The sequence below is a fragment of the Onychostoma macrolepis genome, chromosome 12, assembly GCF_012432095.1.
Source record: "Onychostoma macrolepis isolate SWU-2019 chromosome 12, ASM1243209v1, whole genome shotgun sequence".
Taxonomy (NCBI): domain Eukaryota; kingdom Metazoa; phylum Chordata; class Actinopteri; order Cypriniformes; family Cyprinidae; genus Onychostoma; species Onychostoma macrolepis.
Genome location: NC_081166.1, coordinates 12,979,513 through 12,999,757, shown reverse-complemented (window position 1 = coordinate 12,999,757; position 20,245 = coordinate 12,979,513). Strand labels below are relative to the sequence as shown.

The 20,245-nt window shown below is 39.0% G+C and overlaps 1 protein-coding gene across 5 annotated transcripts in view; it reads right to left on the bottom strand.

Moving 5' to 3' along the window:
• The window catches only part of zeb1b (zinc finger E-box binding homeobox 1b), a 60,709-nt gene extending 41,271 nt beyond the window's left edge, over positions 1 to 19,438 (bottom strand). For 2 of the 5 annotated variants that reach the window (XM_058792626.1, XM_058792631.1), the window contains exon 1: positions 17,243 to 17,588. Coding sequence is in view for 2 of the 5 variants with exons in the window: in XM_058792631.1 (XP_058648614.1) it covers positions 17,243 to 17,258 (16 nt within the window). In the remaining 3 variants the exon portion in view is untranslated. Of the gene's footprint in view, positions 1 to 17,242; positions 17,589 to 19,057; positions 19,177 to 19,243 lie in introns of those variants that run through there. The other 3 variants (XM_058792628.1, XM_058792627.1, XM_058792630.1) reach the window with 3 other exon arrangements.
• Positions 19,439 to 20,245: the final 807 nt, after the last annotated feature.

Below are 20,245 nucleotides of genomic sequence, written 5' to 3'. Positions count from 1 at the left end.
AGCGGCATGCAGCAAAACTCCTGCGCTTTTCCGTAATCCTGGTCTCCAAGCGCGAGCCTGCGAGCAGACTAATCCACCGTATTTACGTATTAATAACCAGCCAGGCCACAAGATCATCATTACACATGGTGTTGTTGTAAATTAATCTCTCTAAATGGGATGCTTCAGTGCTACACGACTCCATGGGACAACCTGGTGCATGACTGAGGTGCAGAGAGAGGGCCTATATGCATATATATTTAGTTTGCCTATATGCATATATATGCAAATTAATATTAAATTAATAAAAAATATAAATCACAAAAATTAATAAACCAGTAAATCAAGTATTATAAAATGAAATTCAATAATCAAGTATATCAATTAAAAAATATTTACTATACATACATTAAACCATATTTAATTATATTTGCATATAGTAGTATATACTAGTCACATAAATAAAATAACTATATTTAATAATTAAATAAATACTAATTACACTTTCACTAAATCTATCTATCTATCTCACTTCAGGGATCAAGCTAAAAGAATTGAAAATAAAAAATGAAAGAAAGAAAGAAAGAAAATAAAAAAGTGACACTAGACAGATTGACCACTTCTGTTAATCAGTAATCAAGCTAAATTATCCACCAATAGCATCTCTCGAATCAACCCAATATCGCCTCACATCAAGCAGGAGACGAGAACGAATGGCTGTGAATTCCAAAGGTTCAGCATGGCATACTGGCCATAAACGTCTAGACATTCCCAGCGTCTGTAGGGCTAAAGAGATTCTCCTTGATTTAATAGATTTATTAGGCTTTGATTCGATTAGGACAGAGAGAGGGCTCAGCTCTAAATGACAGCTCAGGCTGAGGGCACATTGGCTGCACAGAGGCTAAATTAAAGGGTAAGTACAGTCTGCCTCGGCTGCTTACCACAAGCCCAGACCCCTCTACCACTCTTCAGAGATTTCAATTCAGCTAACGGCATCCCTAATCACTCTCATTATCCCAGACATATCAGGTTTTTAGCTTGGTGAAACTTAATTGTCAGCGGTTCAATTTTCAGCTCGTGTTGTGCTTTCTGACGGTGCTCTTTGGTGGTAAACGGAGTCATGGCAAAACCAAAAATGTGGGTGGAAAAAGGTCAGCAAATGTGATCCTCGGGAGACACGATGCCACAAAAATGACAAGTGGAGGTAAAGAAACAAAAAATTAATTCTCTTCAGCGTCCGGTCTCAAACCAGTCTGTCCTCCATCGAGTGCTTTTCCTGTTGTTCCCGCTGTCCCAGCAGAGGCAGATTTTTTATCTTATCGCCCTTTCCGAGTGCATCTAAGCCAGAAATATGGAGAAATGTTAATGAAGAAATGTGCATTAGTGGGTTGGGTGTGCAGGGTAAACAAGGTTTTTTGATGAGAAAAAAAGATGCATGTCCAGTCAAGGTCAGCATTCAGGTGGAGGTTAGGAATGCATGCACAAACCAAATCATCCACCCACACACAGACACACAAACACACAGACACACACACACACACACACACACACACACAGGCCAACCATGTGAGTCTCACGCTTATCTCATGGGTGCATTCCCATTCTCCACCCTTTCTGTTGCCCTCTTCCTTTCATTCCTCTTTTTCTTCTGGCCTCTTTCTTAATGTCCTCTGCCTGTCCAACCATTGCTTAATAGTAGTTCTCTCTTCCCCATTTCAGATAACACACACATTAAACTCTGGAAGACACTGACTTCCTTGTCAAATGGAAGATATACAGTAAACGAGACTTCTAAATCAACAAAATAGCAATCTGTGGTGACAAAGAGAGCTTAAGTCATTCATTTTCAGTAATTCAACAAACACGAGCAACTATTAGTTATGAGACAAAAGTTGAGCAGAACTCAACTTTATGCAAATACACGGTGATGCAACACAGCAACTGCCAATGAGAGTGTAGACGGTGATTCTTAAAGGGATAGTTCACAGAAATTATACAAGTCTGTCATCATTTCCTCACCACAATGTTGTTCCAAACCAAAACATTTTTTGTTCAAGCTAAGAGAATACTTTTAGTGCACAAAGAAAACAAAAATAACGACTTTATTCAACAATTTCTTCTCTTCCGTCACAAGAGAACCACGTTGCATAAAGTCATTATTTTTGTTTTCTTTGCACACAAAAAGTATTCTCATAGCTTCATAATATTAAGTTTGAACCACTGATGGACTATTTTAACAATGTCCTTACTACCTTTCTGGGCCTTGAACGTTTCAGTTGTGTTGCTGTCTATGCAGGGTCAGAAAGCTCTCAGATTTCATCAAACATATGTTCATTTGATGAACGAAGATTAAGGTCTTACAGGTTGCAACAACATGAGGGTGAGCAATTAATGACAGAATTTTCATTTTTAGGTGAACTATCCCTTTAAGTCTTACCAAAGCTTGATTTCTCATTTACTGATTGTCTTAGCACAATCAGGACGGCAGGACAGTGAGCTGGGCTGGCAGTGCCCACTTAGGCGAGCGGATGCCAGGCAGGAACATGCAGAGGAGCCGTCTGTGCCAGCGAGGGCAGACTCAGGCTTTCAGCGGTCATGAATGAGGCTTATTTATCCCAGCGCGTGAATAAGGCCAGTCAGTGAAAACAGCACAAAAGGAGACAGAGGCTCGTTGGCATGCACACAGTGTTGCCTCAAAAGCAGTGTTGCAAGACTTTGGTATTAGTGAGAGGAATTGGATGAAACAGAGATCCAGTGTGTGACGGGAGCGTTTCAACACTCTGTTTGTGAGAGAGACAGTCTGATTAATACTGAAATCATAATTGAACTTCTGCAGTGTTAAAAGACTAAATCCACTGTCACGTCTGCAGCAATCACACACTTATCCTAAAGTTACATGCACTTCCTTGTTTGTTTTGTGTTGTTTTTTTGTTACTTTGTTTTGTTGTGAGGGGGCAGGACCTTGGGGTTGTGCATCCTGGGTAAGTAATCTGTCTTTGTCTCTTCCTGGTTATGTTTGCATTGCCCTGGATGGGGTCACTCAAAGTAGGAACAGACTTGTCGCCTAAGGTATGTTTGGGTGCTAGGGCTGGACCATACATTTACAGTATATATAAAACTGTTTTAGTCAACAACCTGTGAACTTGAAACAATGAGATTTTAATAGTGTCCCAGATTTAAATCTTACTAAAATGCCAAAAAAGAGTTGAGTTGAGTCCATCTGAATCAGTCAGTTTGATGATTTGTTTGCATCATCACTCAGAAACGTCCACACAGGTATCATGTGGCATTGTACTTTCTATAAAATAAAGTAAAATTGTCAAAAATGACAGCAAAGACTTTTGTATTGTTAAAAAAGATCTCTATTTCAAATAAATGCTGTTCTTTTGTTCCATCTTGAACACTAAATTTGCATATTAGAATGAGTTCTGAAGGATCACATGATTGGAGAAACGGCTGCTGAAAATTCAGCTTTGCCATCACAAGAATAAATTAGAATTTAAAATATACCTATCTAAATAGAAAACAGTTATTTTAATTGTAATAATATTTCACAAAATGTGCATCGACATGCATGGCTGATTCCTCATTTCTATGAGAAATACAATCACTATCACTAGCTTTCATGTTCAAACAGAAATTAAGATTCCCATCAGAGTACGATTCCAGCTGGTACAATCAGCGAAGGATGAGTTTACAGACAGCTTGATGAAATGATTCATTTAGCTAAAAATATGCCACGTCCAAGCATCAGTAACTTCAGCCTTTTGTAAATAACCTCTGAGAAAAGCAAAACAGGGGTAGAGGACCACAGTAATGATTCAATTAATCACTTTACACATGTCTATTCATGCCCAATCTAACCTGATTAATGTGCACTTCTTAATTATTATGCCGCCACTTTTTGAGACACTCATTCAATGTCATTCCTGACGATGTTAGCAGCTTTTAACAGCGCAATTAACACAGTCGCCCGGGTTTTCTTTTATGGAATTATAAACTCCTAGAGAAGAGAACAATGCCCTCCCCGCTATTTGATTTGAATTCACAAGCACTCTTTCATGTTCTCGTCTGCATCCATTAACCAAACACATCCATTTGTCTTTTATTAAAAAAAAAAAAAAATCCTTTTTGTGACCTCCATGCTTTCAGTTAATACCAAGCTTAAAAGCTTGATATAAGGGAGCGAGAAAAAATTGACACATGATAAAATACAAAATTGGCAGGTTATGAAAACAATGTTTTTTTTTTTCAATGGTTGTATGCAGTCTGAAGGTGAGTCCATACTGTCTTTGTTTCTCACTGAGCTGGTGAGCTCATAAAGACACAAAGGCAACTGATAAGATATTTCTTCCACATATAGGTGAGTTTTGACGTTTCTGCATATGACTAAACACAAGACATCCCCTGAAAGTAAACTAGACCATGTGATCCACAGGAAATCTTCAATCTCAGCTTTGTTTTTACCTTTTCTTTCCGTCTTGAAACCTGAAAAGTATTGTATATGCCTGCCTATGATATCCCTCAATCATATGCGAGTGGTTTGTCCATCTTAAAAGATTCAAAAATATCAATTTTGGCCAACTTTTGATTGAGAAATACGTATTTTAATCATTAAATATGTGCTTAGCTATCTTTATCATTTGACATGACACTATGACTTGGAAGCTTTTTTGAAAGCAGTTTCCTTAGGAGGTGCCTTCAAACAAAAACACTGCTGTGTACTCATTGGCTTACTGGACAGCAGGACAGCTGCCTACGGTTTTGGCCACAGCCAATGTCATGCATTATCTGTTTTTCTCTCTCTCTCTATGCAGACACACCCTCATGCATCATTCCATTTGCGCAGTTTTAAGAGTCTCGTTCCTTTCCTCTGCCTCACTGACCTGTTTCTTTTCCCTGTATTTTAAAGCAAAGTAATTCAGAATCCATGTCTGCTGAAGTCTTTCACTCCAAATCATCAAAGGTACCATGTCTCCTCTCTCGCTCTGTCTCTCTCTCTTTTGTCAGGTGTTATTTATGAGACGTGTAGCGGAATTCCTGTGAGCCTGCAGCACCTGCTGTAGTTGGACGGGGAGTCGAGCGGCAGCTGCCGTACTCTGTAAGAGCAGGGAAAATGTTGTGAAAGCACTGTGATTATGTTATTTAAGTGTTAAGGGAGGCCGGGAACATTAAAGGACATTGAAAAAGTGTAGTGGATTTGTTCAGGGAAGCTGGGACTCGCAGAAGAACTGTGAAAGCATTGTGAGAACAAAAAGGTCTAACAACGTTTTCAAACACATTATGAAAGTGTGCTGAAAATGTTAAGTGGCCCAGGGAGTTTTTAAGTATAAAACATGTAGCTGAGCTCAAGAATATTGGAAAAAAAAATAAAAAGATCGCCTTTATAGTTGTCCAAATTAAGTTCTTAGCAATGCATATTACCAGTGTTGGGCACGTTACTTTAAAAAAGTAATTAGTTATAGTTACTAGTTACTTCTCAAAAATAGTAACTGAGTTACATCATTATAAAAGTAACTAATTACCAGGGAAAGTAACTATTGCGTTACTTAAAAAAAAATAAAAAATTTCAAATATGTCAAATAACTTGGATGCCCCCAATATTAAATGAATGAAATGGACACTAAATAGAATAAATTATTATTATAAAACATTGTACACTAATCTATTTTAATATTTCTGTGGGACAATGTGAGAGACACCTATCAAATTCAATATATTATTGTAAATAGTATCAACCAATTATATATATAAAGCTTATGTTTGTAAAATGGCAGTTTTTTTTATTTATTTTTTTTTATATCTGACAATTTGCATCAGTCAGTCAAGCATTATAATCTGATATTATGATAATTTAGCATTATATGATGATAGAACTTTAGTAATTATTTGTCATGTTGACTGAACTTAGGACTGGTGGTGGTGCTTAAGATATTGTTTGTCATTTAGTGTTTTGATTAAAAAAAGGAAAAAAAACGCTAAAAATAATACTGATAAGATAACAAAACTAGCCTACTACGAATTCTACTACTAATAACAATATAAAACGCACTAAGGACTAATGAGCTGCTGGGAATATTAATCACGTTGTCTGCGTTCGCTCGAACTGATTTGCTGAAATCAAAACAGGGACGATAATAGGTCAATATCCTAATGATTTCTGGCATAAAAGATCGATAATTTTGACCCATACAAAGTAAGTATTGTTGGCTATTGCTACAAATATACCTGTGCTACTTATGACAAGTTTTGTGGTCTGAAGTGTTACTAAAACCATTACTAATAATAATAAATTTAAATCAATGCTAAAATGAAAACAGAGAACAACATGTGCCTCATGTGAAGTGCAAATACAGAAAAAAATACACTGATGAGCAACTTTCCTATTTGTTGCCGATATCTGGACCTAAGTTCAGTCATCACTTCTTGTCAGTGTTGTAACCAGGTAAACACAGCGCACAGGTGAACATGGCAAGGTCAGCGTTTGTTTTGACTGCAAACACCTGAATCAGGACAGGTGGACTTTAATCTGCCAGTTTGGACAGAGAGCATCATTGCCAGCACAGCTAACACACACAGTGAACAAAAAACAAAAAAAAACATTAGCACCTGAATGCTGTAGCATCTGCTGGATGAATTCAATTCCACTAAAATAGACCAAAAACACATCCTTAAAATCAACACAAAATCAACCTTGTAAATGACCTTATTTATGGTCTGAATGCACACTTTAGTTCTTACTACACTCGATTGTTATGTTATTCCAATTACAAAATGCTTGTAATCTTCAATCAAAATGCAATAAACTGCTCTGCCTCAATCCAATCAATTCCTGATGGATAAGAAATACATCATATTATAAATGTAAAATAGATTGCAAACATCATTTCAGTTTAACTTTGTAGAAAGCCAAGAAATGAATCACCAATCGGATCAAGGCACGGAGCAAGATTATTACACAAGTCATTTATTTGCTCTTGATGTCTAACCCCAGTTCAGTATCAGGTAACTATCAGGTAAACTTGGCAAGGCCAAATACTGTGTACTGCAAATACAGGAGGGATACCACTCCTTGCGCTGTGATTGGCTGTAACATGTAGTGGGAGGCTCTGATACCATCAGGTGCCAGGTGCAGACGGACAGAGGAGGGGTGGGGGAGTCTGACAGCACCAGCAGAGGTGAACGATCACCGTTTTAAAGATGTCCGGATCATGTACAGAGAGAGCGTGGAGCCAAATCTGGTTCACATTAGGCTGGTTTTAAAAGGAAATGTTGCAATGACATCCCCTCACATGGGACCCCGTGATAATTATTACTATAGCGGAGGTGAGAAATTCCCGAGATGCCGTTTAGCACATGGACAGATGACATCAGAGGAAACCTGTGGGGACCTGAGGCAAACATATGGAGCTGGAGAGCAGAAACAAACAGTTTACTAAACACCGCTTAAACATATTTATCATCACATGACAAGCCTTTCTGGCAACACACACACACAGGCATGTTTAATGCTTGCTAACAGATCGGATAGACCCCTAAGGAACATTTTAATTGGGGTGACAGCATCTCAAATACAAGAGGCTGTAATAACATCACATTAATAAAATACAGAACACTTATACATTTCTTTCTGTGTATATATATATGGGCCATTCTACAGAATCGGTCCAAAGTCAGAGTTGTAAACATGTTGAAAAAAATGTGTCTTTTTCCAAAAGATTTGTACGTATACAAATTGTATAATATCCAAGGTACACATTTCTAGTAACTGTGCAGTTAATTCTCATATTGTATTTTCAGAAGGTTTTGGAATATTTGTCCTCTCCCCAAATTTGTCACTCCAGAAACACAGCAATAATAATTTAATTAGAAGGGTTATATTGACCAATTAAGATTTAGCTTACATCTAGATTGTATTTTAAAGGAGGTAAATACATAACAATTACATTTATAACAATATTTTTAAGTCTAATTTATGAGATTTGATGTATTTTGAATCCAATTTTTCTTTGTAAAAGGCAAAAAGTTAAGGATTCATTAGTTTGAATATACATTGAACCAAAAACTATCATAACATCTTTATGATAATTCTGATAATTCTGATAATTCAGTAAAGTTTCACAATTTACAAAGAAAATATAAAATAAATATTTTTTGAACTTCACTTTTTAAGAGAATCAAAAAGATACTTTTAATAACAACAATGGAAAAAAAAGTTGAAATTTAGGGGTTAGAATTTGTGACAGCCACCTCCCAATTGAAAGTACCCAATAAATGATGATTATATATTATTAAGCTTACTAATACTTTAAATATTATTTTGGGTTTCAATAGATAATAGAAGGATAGTAATACATTGAATTGAATACTTAAATGCTTTTTAAATGTGTTTTTTGGACAGCAATTTGCATCAGTTCTGTAGAATGGGCCCATACATGGCCAATTCAGCATTTTTTAGCTATTTTTTGCAAAGGCTACACTTTTTCCCCATCGCATCTTTCTAGATGTTTACCAGTCTTGACGGTCGCTCTGGCGGAAAGCCTTTCACAACGTGACTAATACACACACTCATAGTATGACCTAACATCCTACTTATACAATCACTTCTCTGGGGAGTTCAGATGGACAAGGACACACACACACACACACATCTCCAGGGGGCCGTGGATAGAGACGCATTACGACGAGTACCCCCTCAAATCATAACGCATCAAACCCTTGCAGAGCTCCTCAGAACCTCAGAGAACAGAGATCTCACGCTGCCTCCCAGCATCCCTGACATTTCATACATCACTTTGATAGATCACCTTATCAGTGCAGCCGCTCGCCGGCATAAGAGCCGTATTCATAAGGCCACGCGAGCCTACGAGCTGATAAAAGTATACGGCATATTCATCATTATCTTCTTAGCATTGTTTTGATGCGATAAGGGCTGAAAGCATTAAATGAGGATGCATTACTTCTAGCTGTAATTTCGCTTTCTGATGCAACAGGGCTGCAAATGTTGAAAAAGGAACGGTGACAGCTGAAGGTGTGTTGATGCTCTTTAGGAGCTGTTTCTGTGCCGAAGAGACTGCCGTGCCTCGTGGATCAATCAGGAGATATTGCAGGTTGTTGCCTATTATGGATGCAATATGGGGATGATGGGATTGGATGCGAGCGTGAAACTGGTAAGATTAAAGAAATGAAAAATACAGCTTTTCGTTTTTAGCAGAGGTTCTTTATACACAGGGGGTGAAGATAAGAAAAACACTCTGGGCGGTGATAAGACTTCCATTGCTCATCCTTTGCCATGTCCATATTACGCACCGAACAGAAGAAAACAGAATTACACCATGTTAAAGCTTCAGGTTTTTTTTTTTTTTTTATTCCTATAACCCGACAGATATCATACCTGTCTCTGTGTCTAAAGTCTGTAAACTATTTTTTCACCAAAAGTGTTCATCTCAGTTACACTGAAACTAAAAAGTAAAAAAAAAAAATAAAAATATATATATATTTCCAGGTAAATTTTGTCTTATAACATGTTTTTTTTTTTTTTTTGGTTATACTTTGGTGTCCTTGTTACAGCGTTATTATACATTTAAGTACTGAGTAATATCAGTTAACTACATTTACTTAAATGGTTAGGGTTAGGATGAGGATTTGCTTTAGGGTTAGTTGCATGTTATTATGCATAATTTATTGCTATTTCTATAGTAAGCACATGTAACACGTATAAAAAAGTAAGTGGGTCTTTATGGACCCTTTACATAGACTATGATGACGTGTTCAGTTATTAAATATTAAATCTAGTAACGTTTTTAATATTTTCATTTTTTTAAAACGTAATGTACATTTAACACTAGGCCTATACTTTATGTTTTCTTTGGCATTTTTACACAGAACTGGTTGTAAGAGTGTTACAAATACAACGGCAGAGGGAGTGACAACAAATCTTACTCTCTTGTGTAATCAATTGTTCGTTTTTCTTTTGCAACTGGGGCAAATTGGAAAGCAAAATTATATTTGTTGTAGAAGTTTTCCCAAGTATGACAACTTCTGCTTCTAAGAACCTCAGAAATGTGAAAAGAGCCTATTCATGAAAATATATAGCTGCGTTTATGTTTTAGTGAGGTGATCCCTTACAAGGGGATCATCATATTTAGGGCTCCTCCTTGGCATCAAAAACTTTGAAAACCGCTGTAATTGCACCTTCAGTCACAGGAAAAATCCTCCTGGAGAAACCTAAGGTTAAGTGGCTCGCTCCAGAGCACAATAGTGTTCGTTCATGGATCGTTCCTCAGGGATTTGAGCTTGCAACCTTTTGGTTACCAGCCAAGATCTTTAACTACTACATTACACCACAATCTACTGAAAACAGAGTCCAGGAAAAGTCCAGCAGGCTTATATTGTGTAAACAGTTAAACACAAACTTTAGGATTAAGGCCAGGAGATGCATGAAAGAGAGAGAGAAGGAGAGACGGAGAGAGATGCCAATGACTATCCTAGTCCTTAAGAGATGTCCCAAGTCATATTATTAAAAACAATAAATGTATTCGCACGACAGACACACAAAATTACCCCCCACACAAGCCAATTACGAGCACTCATATTCTCAGGTGCACTGAAAAAACCCTAACAGGTGCACACGCTCATAGACACAAACTCGTAGACTTATCCCTGAAGAGCAAGCCACTTAAGTTGTCAGGCTCCGATCGGAGTCTTTTGGACAGGTGTACACACAAACATAATATCCCCAAAGAGTAAAGGAGTGGAGAAGGAGGGGTGAAGTCTTAATTTCCTGTGTGATGTGGCAGCGACCTTCCCAACATGCCTGCACACACACACACGTTGGGATAGATGATTGTATTAGATGAGGTCATACACCTCACACACCAGTTCATGTGACTCACGCTGACAAGAGATCTGCAGAGAAGTGTTTATCTCCAGAGAATCTATTTCATACACACTCTATTAGATGAGATCAACACAACACAGTGACATACAGCAGAAAAATAAGACTGATAGGAATCATTCACACACACACACACACACACACACACACTCGTTGTGAAACGTGTGCTGCTGTGTGCAGACAGCACAATACTTGTGAATGATCCTAACTGGCTGCTGCTATTCCAGGGCTGAGTTGTAAGTGTGCTGTAAGTGTGTGGGTTTACTTTACTGTACTGTGAAGACAAAATTGTCTGCAGAATGGTCTGATGAATAAAATTTCCCTTTGAGAAAATCTTGTTTGATAATGTAAATAAATATGTGGTTTGTTTCAAGAATGCACAGATTTAAATTATGTCTGATACTGATATTACAATCATGTTACGGCAGATGAATTACAAATTAAAAGCGAATAACATTTTTATTAAATTAAAATTAATATATAAATATATATAATATAAAATGTATAAATAATCTAAATGTTATTAAATCAAATCAATTAAATTAAAATAAAAACAACTATATTTATTCATTTAAAATTAAATTTAAAATAAAAACTGAAATCAGTTATTTTAAATGCTACACATGAACAACAGCATCAAAACATCATAATATCCATAATGAAAAATATATTTATATTTGCTTAAGTTTACATTCAACTGTGTTATTGAATTATTAGTGTATTTAAAGACTAACTTTAATTTCATGTTAAATTACTAAATGTAAAATAGAGTAAATGAGCATGCACAATTAAATATCCTGTCATACGATAATTTAAATAAAAACAACAAAATTCCTCTTTTTTATTCTACAAAAAAGCTTCCTTTTAGGTGGAGGGCGAGGGAGGAGTATATATAAAGTGGTGTATGATATGAACTTATCGTATGGTATCAAAGCAGAACTCAGTAAGTGTTTTTGACCACTAGTGTGTACGTGTCTCTCCTCACCATCCAGACACCTTTAGGATATTTTAGTCCACGGACCAGTGCTGTTGACACCCGTTCTCTCTAACACTTGTTCCTCCATCACACCTCTCCATCACAAGCGTCAAAGACAAACGCTCCACCTACACACTGACACGCAGAGAGACAAGGATTCCTCCACATCTCATCTTCCTCTCGGAGGAGAATGGGTCATATGCAAATGAGTGTCTCCGCATGGGCAGTAGTTTCCCACAGGCAGCGGGAGAAAGAGTGTTCCCTCCCTCTCTGCACTCTTTCAATAGTCCTTTTCTTCTGCCGCTAAGCCCCTCTATGCCCGATAGTGGCCTGCTGCATAGGTAGCAAAACCCCTTTTCTCCCCCTCGCTGAAGCTTTAAAACACAATAGCTCACTTAAGCATGCACACACACACACACACACACACACACACAAATACACACACAAACCAACCAATAAAGTACAACCGTGCATGGCTAAAAAGGGGGTTCATGAAACCTGGGCTCTTCTGAGGAGAATGAAAACGAGGGAGAGATGAAGGAGACAGAAATAAAGAGAAGGTTTTTCTTTAGGAGTAATGCTTCCTCTCCTTCCGTGGGACCAGTGACCGGCCTGATCATTAATCCCTGTTTGTAAAAGCACAGAGATGTTTGGAGAGCTGTTTGCTGAGAGCCAAATTTGGACAGGGCCGCAGGAATTAAGCAGCACCTGAAATGAACCGTGTACGGATTTCAGTTCTTTATGGGATGGAGGATGATTCCATTAAGAATCCTTCTTAAAGACAAAATTAAACTAAAATTGACACTATTTACTATAAATATCCATAGCGATTTGGAAAATAATTCAACAGCGCACTTTATCATAAAGAAAAAATATTTTTGTTATTTTTCAAAAACCTTCTCAACCTCTGAAACAAAATTTTTGCTTGCATGACCAAGGCTGTATATGGGCAGGGGGATTTATAAATTTAAAGTTTATAATTAAAAAGTCCCACCCCACATTATTTCCTATTGAAAATTCTGTTTCGCTCAGGAATACAGTACTGTTCAAGACTTTAATTTATTTATTTGCTTGTTTATTATTTAAATAAATAGTTTTATTCAGAAAGGATGCATCGATTTGATCAAAAGTGACAGTAAAGTTTTGTAAACTTTGATAATTTTACAAAAGGTTTCTATTTCGAATAAATGTAAATGTAAAACTTTATCAGTGAATCCTGAAAAAAGTATCATTAAAATATTAAGCAACACTGAAGACTGGCGTAATGGCTGCGGAAAATTCAACTTTGCCATCACAGGAATGAATTGTAATTTAAAATATATTCAAATAGAAACAGTTTTGTAATAATACTTCACAATATTACTGTGTTTTTGTTCAAATAAATGCAGCCTTGGAGAGCATTTCTTTCTAAAAAATCTCACCAACGCCAAACTTTTGAAGAGTAGTGTAAGTCACATTACATGTGAAGTTGTACATGCTGTCTTATGTTGTGTGTATTGTCATGAGTGGCCTGAGTGGCTATCACTATTGCCTATAATTGAGTCCCATTTCCCTTTCTTTCCTTCTCATTCACCTAATCAACAAAACAAAAGGGCCAATTTCCTTCTCTAACCCTTCTAAAGAGAAGCGAACAAATGTGTTCAATGAAAGAGAAAACACAAACTGGACCTCAATCAAATAGAAATGCACCACCACGCTCTGTCTACAAGTTCTCAGTCACATACAGTGTTTTTCACGTGCTTAAACACATTCAAACACCGGCCCTTGACAAGAAGGAAGCCATGTTTGTTATGCAGAGCACAGGAAGGGAGAGAAGAGGAGCTATCTTGCCAGTTTACAACAGTCCTTCACTGTCACCTCAGCAGGCCTCCAAAACACTGACCCCCATCTTCAACAAATCCCTCCCCCATGTGACCTCCACACGGGGGGCAAACTGAAAGTGAATGGGGGTAAGACGAAAAAACAAGGGCTGCTTCTGAGCTTTGTTACCTAGAGATCTATTCAGAGAGTGTGTATTTGTGTGTGTGTGTGTGTTGGGGGCTTTAACACACAGCCAATTTGTTACGCTGGACGCCTCACAATAGCACAGGGGGGGGCGAAAGTGAAGTCATACTTGAGGCAATGCATGGGCGCCCATGGCAGAGGTCACTAAACATCACCCTGCTACTGTGTCTTAGAGAAAGGGTCAAAAGAGGAGAGGAGAGGGACGGAGAAGAGAGGAGAGAGCATTTCAGATGGACTTTTGGAGGAAGTCAACGAAAGCATGATGGATAAATGAAAATTTCCTCCTCGGCTGAACCTCGCGCACCAGGGAGAGACCCTAAATGCTAGCAGATGGCTTTTAAAATGCCCTAGCAGCATGTCCCGCAGAAAAGCTGTCCTCCTAACTCACATATACCTACAGAAAAACAAACACATTCAAAAAATACTGCACAATTTCCTAACTATAAAGCGTCAACTTAATGTGCATGAGTAAGAGAAAAACAAGCATGTGTGTTTATTGCTTTAAACCCCTAGAAAGTCTGGTACGGGGTGTGGAAATAGCCCAGCACAGTAATTAAAGTTTTATCAGCCAAATAAATTCCGCTACACCCATTTTATCACAGAGCTGGCAGTAGCCTGACGTTGGCCATAGCTCTCCAAATGTAATGACAGTAAACAAGCTAAATATTTCTCATCATTCATTGGGAGTATTTGTATAAACGCAGTTGGGTAAAACTTTGCGGGTTCTGCTCATTTCAGAGGTGTAAATCTTTCCCCTAAAACGTCTCGGAATAAAAATACAGTCTTACTAAGGTTCTTTTGAAACGTAACCTCCATTTTAGAAAGCCACTACAAAGCACAGCACGCCCAACAGCCGCTGCCATGTTTATTTTCTTAGCCATGCTAATACCGGTCAGCCACATTCCTCTATTCCCAAACTGGGAGGTTTCAAATTGCCCTCCAGTACTCTCGGAGAGAGCCAAAGGAGGAAGGGACAGAAGGAGAGCTGCCCTGTGAACAACACCTGTCGTCTTGCGGACTATTAGCACCTTCACGTTTACAGCTCAAGCCCCTGATCGCCTTCATGTTACGTGCCACGAGAGGCCCAAGTGGCTGGGAACATCGTTAGAACCAGTCCCATGCGAAAAGGTGAAAAAAGACTCACTGGAACATAGTTAAAGCATCTTCTTAGCTCTATCAATAGAAGTGTTTTGGGAATACATATGTTCAGAAGTTCAGAAGTGGCATACTCGAGATGCTCTCTGTCAGCCTTTGGAGCTGTTGGTTATATAAGCAAGGTGTGTTTCTAAATAAGATTGATTAAGGCTTTACTGCACAGCAACACAGTTTTCAAGATGTTTAGACACAGTTCACCTTCCTCGCATTCTGCAGATAACTTCACCTGAGACAGCTTTAAATACTCTGAAAAACTGTTGACTATTTAGCATTCCAATCCAAGACGGAGAGTCCAAATCTGTGGGTTGTTTCTTGGGCCTCAAGTTTACTCAGTTGACCTACCTACAGGCTTACCCATGATGAAAAATTTATACTTTTCTGTACCTCTGTAAAATTGAGCATATTTTGTTTTCAGGGTAGGCCATTCAGTCAGGTCTACAGGGTAAAAAGTCAGAGAGAACTAATGAATTCTCTAGCTTGTAAAACATTCTTCACCTGCACAACAGCTCATCTCGAGGTTAACACCCTGCCTTTAGTCAAAGCAACAGGCAAGTCACAGATTTTTCACCTGATGGTGAAGTGCTGCTGTCACATGCTCAAAGTGTCTGGTAAAAGCTTCAGCACCAGGAAAAAAAACGTTACCTTCCCCCTCAGCCCCTGTGTAGAAACCACCGTAACCATTACAAATGCTCCAAATGAAGCTATATTACTGCAACATGACTCATAAGCGAGAGTCAAGAACATTTTATTGATAGCCAAAAAAAAGAAAGATTAGTAGAATGGTATAGGTATTGCCATATTTACTGCTTCGGCTCACACTAATGCAAGTCATGTGACCAATTAAGAGCATCATAAAAAAAAAATACAAAATACAGTTCTCAGGCAAATAATGTTGCCTTAATGAGCTATTATATGCTTTCAAGAACTTTTGACCTTCCAACATGACAGAGAAAAATAAGTTTAAAAGTTTAAAAACTAAGTAGGCTATTTGGTAATTATTAATGTTTCTAAACACAGCTACTTTTGTTTGCTTTTGCATTTTAAAGTGTATATTTATGTGTAACCTTCTCATTGCTGCAAACTGTCTCCATGCGTGTTTTATCAGGACAGCAAAGTTGCCAACAATTATTAGGCCTTCTGATAAGAGTCACAATCATAGAAGACCTTAAGGGGGAGATTTTAATTACGTGTGATTGTTAAGTCGGTGAAGGTTGTGTGAATTATAATTAGAACCGAAGATGTTATGAACAAACAGTTTAGTACCGTTCATATCACATAACTTTACGAGATACTTTATAGTGTTTAAGCCTTCTGTGGCTGATTCAAAATAGTTCTAAAGTAAGTGAGTTGAAATGAAAAACATTCCATTCATCTTGATTATGGTAATTAAAGTGAAGGTACGTCTGGTAAACACAAGGTGAATCCATCTAGAAGACAGTTTGCCTCCAGTGAACATTTACTGTTGGCCTTTACACCAAACGGTGAAGCACTCAGGCGGCCACATTCCAATTATACACGGTCTGATCAACACTCCTCACGGCGGCGCGGAGGGGGAGGGGCGTATGTTAATGACGCAGGGAGCGTTCATCACGCACCGGGAGCGCTCCGAGGTCAGTCCGTGACTTTAAATAATGAACGGTCAGGACGCATAAAGCGCCTGCGAGCGCTCATAGAAGAAAAACTTTAATTAACGTGAGTTTATATGATTAAGATAATTAAAAAAATAAAACAGGCTTTATTTAACACAGAAGGGCTGAGTTTAAAAAGAAATGACGTAACATGTCATCAAAAGCTAAATCTGGAGGTGTTCATATAATAAAATAAGCACAAGCAGGTGCTGTTGCACGGCTCAGGTGCGTCTCCGCGTTCAGATACCTGCAGTGCGGTGAGCAGTGCCAAACGCCCTATGACAAAGCACTTATATCAACCCAACACCGCAGAAAAGCGCTGCAAAATGACCCTCAAACCTCACGGTGTAAAATCACTGTAGGTTTCGAAACAATTTCAGAACACGCCTATGCTTTTACCGCTTGGGAAAAAAAATACCATGAGCGATGCTCCAGCACCTACCGAGGATGCTCTTTGCACTGTAGCGATGCTTTTAAGAGTAAGCGCTATAGAAAGCCGAATGATAACAGACACCCATCCCTTCTGCAGTTAAAAACAAGCGACAACAGCAGCTGAGAGTGAGAAGGCATGCGAAAAACACTACACATACATCTTTTTTATACCTGCACAAGTTGACATTTGCTGCAACGCACGAGAAACGCCTCCCGTCTGCTTTCAAAATGAGACAATGTATCTCAGAGAGAGAAAAAGAAAGACTCCTTCCTTGTCAGCAAGTTCAGGTAGCAAAAAGCAATAGCGAGATGGTCAAATGGCATTTACGAAAAACCTAAGTGACATTTTTATCCTCCCCTCCGATCAGGTAAGCACATATTTACAGGTCGCTCACACACGCGCGCGCTGAGAGATCCGCTACATGGCGCGCGCATGGCGTCAGCCTGAGGAAAAGTGTCTTTCTTCACAAATCTCTTTACAAAAAAGACACGTAATACAACAGATGAGCCGACGAAATGCAAAACGGCGGACTTTTGATCTAAAAAGACCGAGTTTGGACGAATAAAAATGTTTTAAAAGTGGTTTCAAGTTTATATTCCCTATCTCACGCGCGCAAGCGAGAAGTAAAGCACGCCTCACGTTTCTCGCTATCGATTTCCTTCGTAAAATTACTCAGGCTCACATCTATACCTCTGGACACGGCTTGCCGGATAAATCGTTATAATTCAAAAGAACAAATCGTAAATACGATTTACCACACACAAACCCGAAAACCTACACAGTTACGGACGTGCATTACAAAGCGGATGCATGAAGTCCCCAAAACAAATAAACTGTCAGTGCAGTAAGTCCAGCTGCAGCAGCGCGATTTATCAGGATTCTCTGCGCTGCACGGGATGTATACGCATTCCTTATATAGGCTGCAGCAGTTGTTCTAGCAGCAGACAGCCCTTCAGATTCCTTTCCTTTTCTCTTCAGCGTTACCACCCAACTAGAAATGTGGCAGGCTGGCTGCACAAACAGGTTGCTTTAACTGGCATCGTGTCTGAGCCCCGATCCCGCAGGGACGCCGAGACTGGCAGGACTGTTACATAAACACACGCTTATTTTTTGCTTTGTAAACTTCAATCGGAGTTCAAGAAGAAACTTTCCTGTCAAACATCACCGCGAACTGCATACATGCCCCTGTTTTCCAATGCAGCAGCAACACAGAGAGGGCAGCGTGCTGCTGTAATCAGGCAGTTTCTTGTGAGCTATATGACAAAAGTGCGAACCGTAGACAGTAAAACAAGCCAAACTGTCACATCGGCGATTTAAAGCCACGTATTCATAAATATTACTCTAAACCGTTTACATGCATACTACTATTAGAGGTTATTCTTAGGATTCTGCTAGCTCGCTAGCTACCTGCTACCACGCAGACAGCGGAACAGCCCATTGCAGATATATCAAAGTTTGTTGTTAACGAAAATAAAACAAAATCCTCTCAAGCCTCCGCTCTATTCCCAAACACGTATTTATGAAAGCATTTCCACCACTTCAATCGCTCAAACTGATTCATGTGAAACCAAATCGCCCGCATCGGACCAAACAGGTACATTTAGAGCGAGAGAATAAGTTTCAATTCGTTCGAATCTAAAGAGGAAAATCTAACAATGACGAGTAACAGGTTCGAATAGAATGGATTTTTTCAAACCCAAAAGCTTTATAAAGTGAACTCAGGGCGAAGGGGAATAAAAGGGGAAACAAAAGCGAGAGTCACTTGTATGGGACTGGCAGCGTATAACGGTCCGCGCTCGCGCTGTGTACCGCTAGGCGGTGAGAGAGTCGCGAGCGCGGCAGGTATAACGGTACACTAGATAGGGGCTATAACACGGCGCTACTTTCCAGCACTTTGTGGGGCTCGAGAAGTTCTGCCAGCGGCCCGGAGTCCAGAGTTGAATGAAAACAGCCGTCGCCAAGCAAAGCGAAGGGTTTTTACTCACCGTTTGTCCTCCTCGGGTTCGCCTGCTTTCTGCGCTTACACCTGGGGCCATCCGCCATGATCCTTTCGCTGTGTCTAAATGCTGCTGGAGAGTCACCTCCTCTCGCCCCCACACCTCCCCTCCCTCCCTTCTACTCCACCTCCCCTCCCTGCACCTGGTTTACGACACTCGGCTTTACGACATTACCTTCTGGCTCCTATACCTCTCTCTCTGGCGCTCAGACCCCCGTCTCTGGCCAACTCCCGCCCCTCGCACCACGCGCTCCCTGCGGCGCTCCGAAACGCTCGCTGATCAACCTGTCCATGTACAGGGAGAGAAAAAGCTATTTTGATTGACAGTTCCAAAGAAACACGAGTGTCTGGACAAAACAAACATTTCCAAGCCCATCACACGGAAAAGCGCAACGGTAAACATTTAACCTGAATCGAGCGTGATGTGTGTTTTTTTACAGTTAGGATGGGGGCGGGGAAAGTTTGACGCGTGCACCTGTTTATGGCGCACGCACACGCTCAATCACGCAATCTTTGCTGCAACTTTTTCTCATTCATGACGAGGCAGAAATCTGCTTGTCATAAAAATAGTTGCAGCAAGATGTAGACAGTAACTTTTTATAGAGGGGGCACTGGCTAGTTGTCACCTTAATGAACATTTATATGGGGTAGTTTTATTAAAATAAATAAATGTACGGCCATAACCTGAGAGGTACTCTCATCTAAAAGAATCAGATAAATAAATACTATTTAAGGTAACACTTTATTTTAAGGTTTCCTTGTTACACAAGTTACATGTAGCCTACTTACTAATAATAGCCTAATAATTTATGCGTAATTACATGCAAGTAACCCTAAACCAAAACCTAATCATAACCCTGCCCATATAGTACTTACATGTAGTTAATTAATATTACTCAGTACTTAAATGTATAATTACACTGCAACAAGGACACCTTAAAAAAAAAAAATTAACCCTATTTAATATTATTTAATTATTTGACCCCTAGCATGAACAGCCATAGGAAAAAAGGAATCTTATTTAATTACTTAATAATAAATAAATAAATACAATTGGGTGTTTTAATCATAAAAGTGTTTAACATTACCATTGTTTTCCCATTTTGTAACAATATGTCGCAGTACTGGGTAGCCTATAAGGGGTAAGTTGTCACAGTTGAAACCTGCCGTTAAAGAG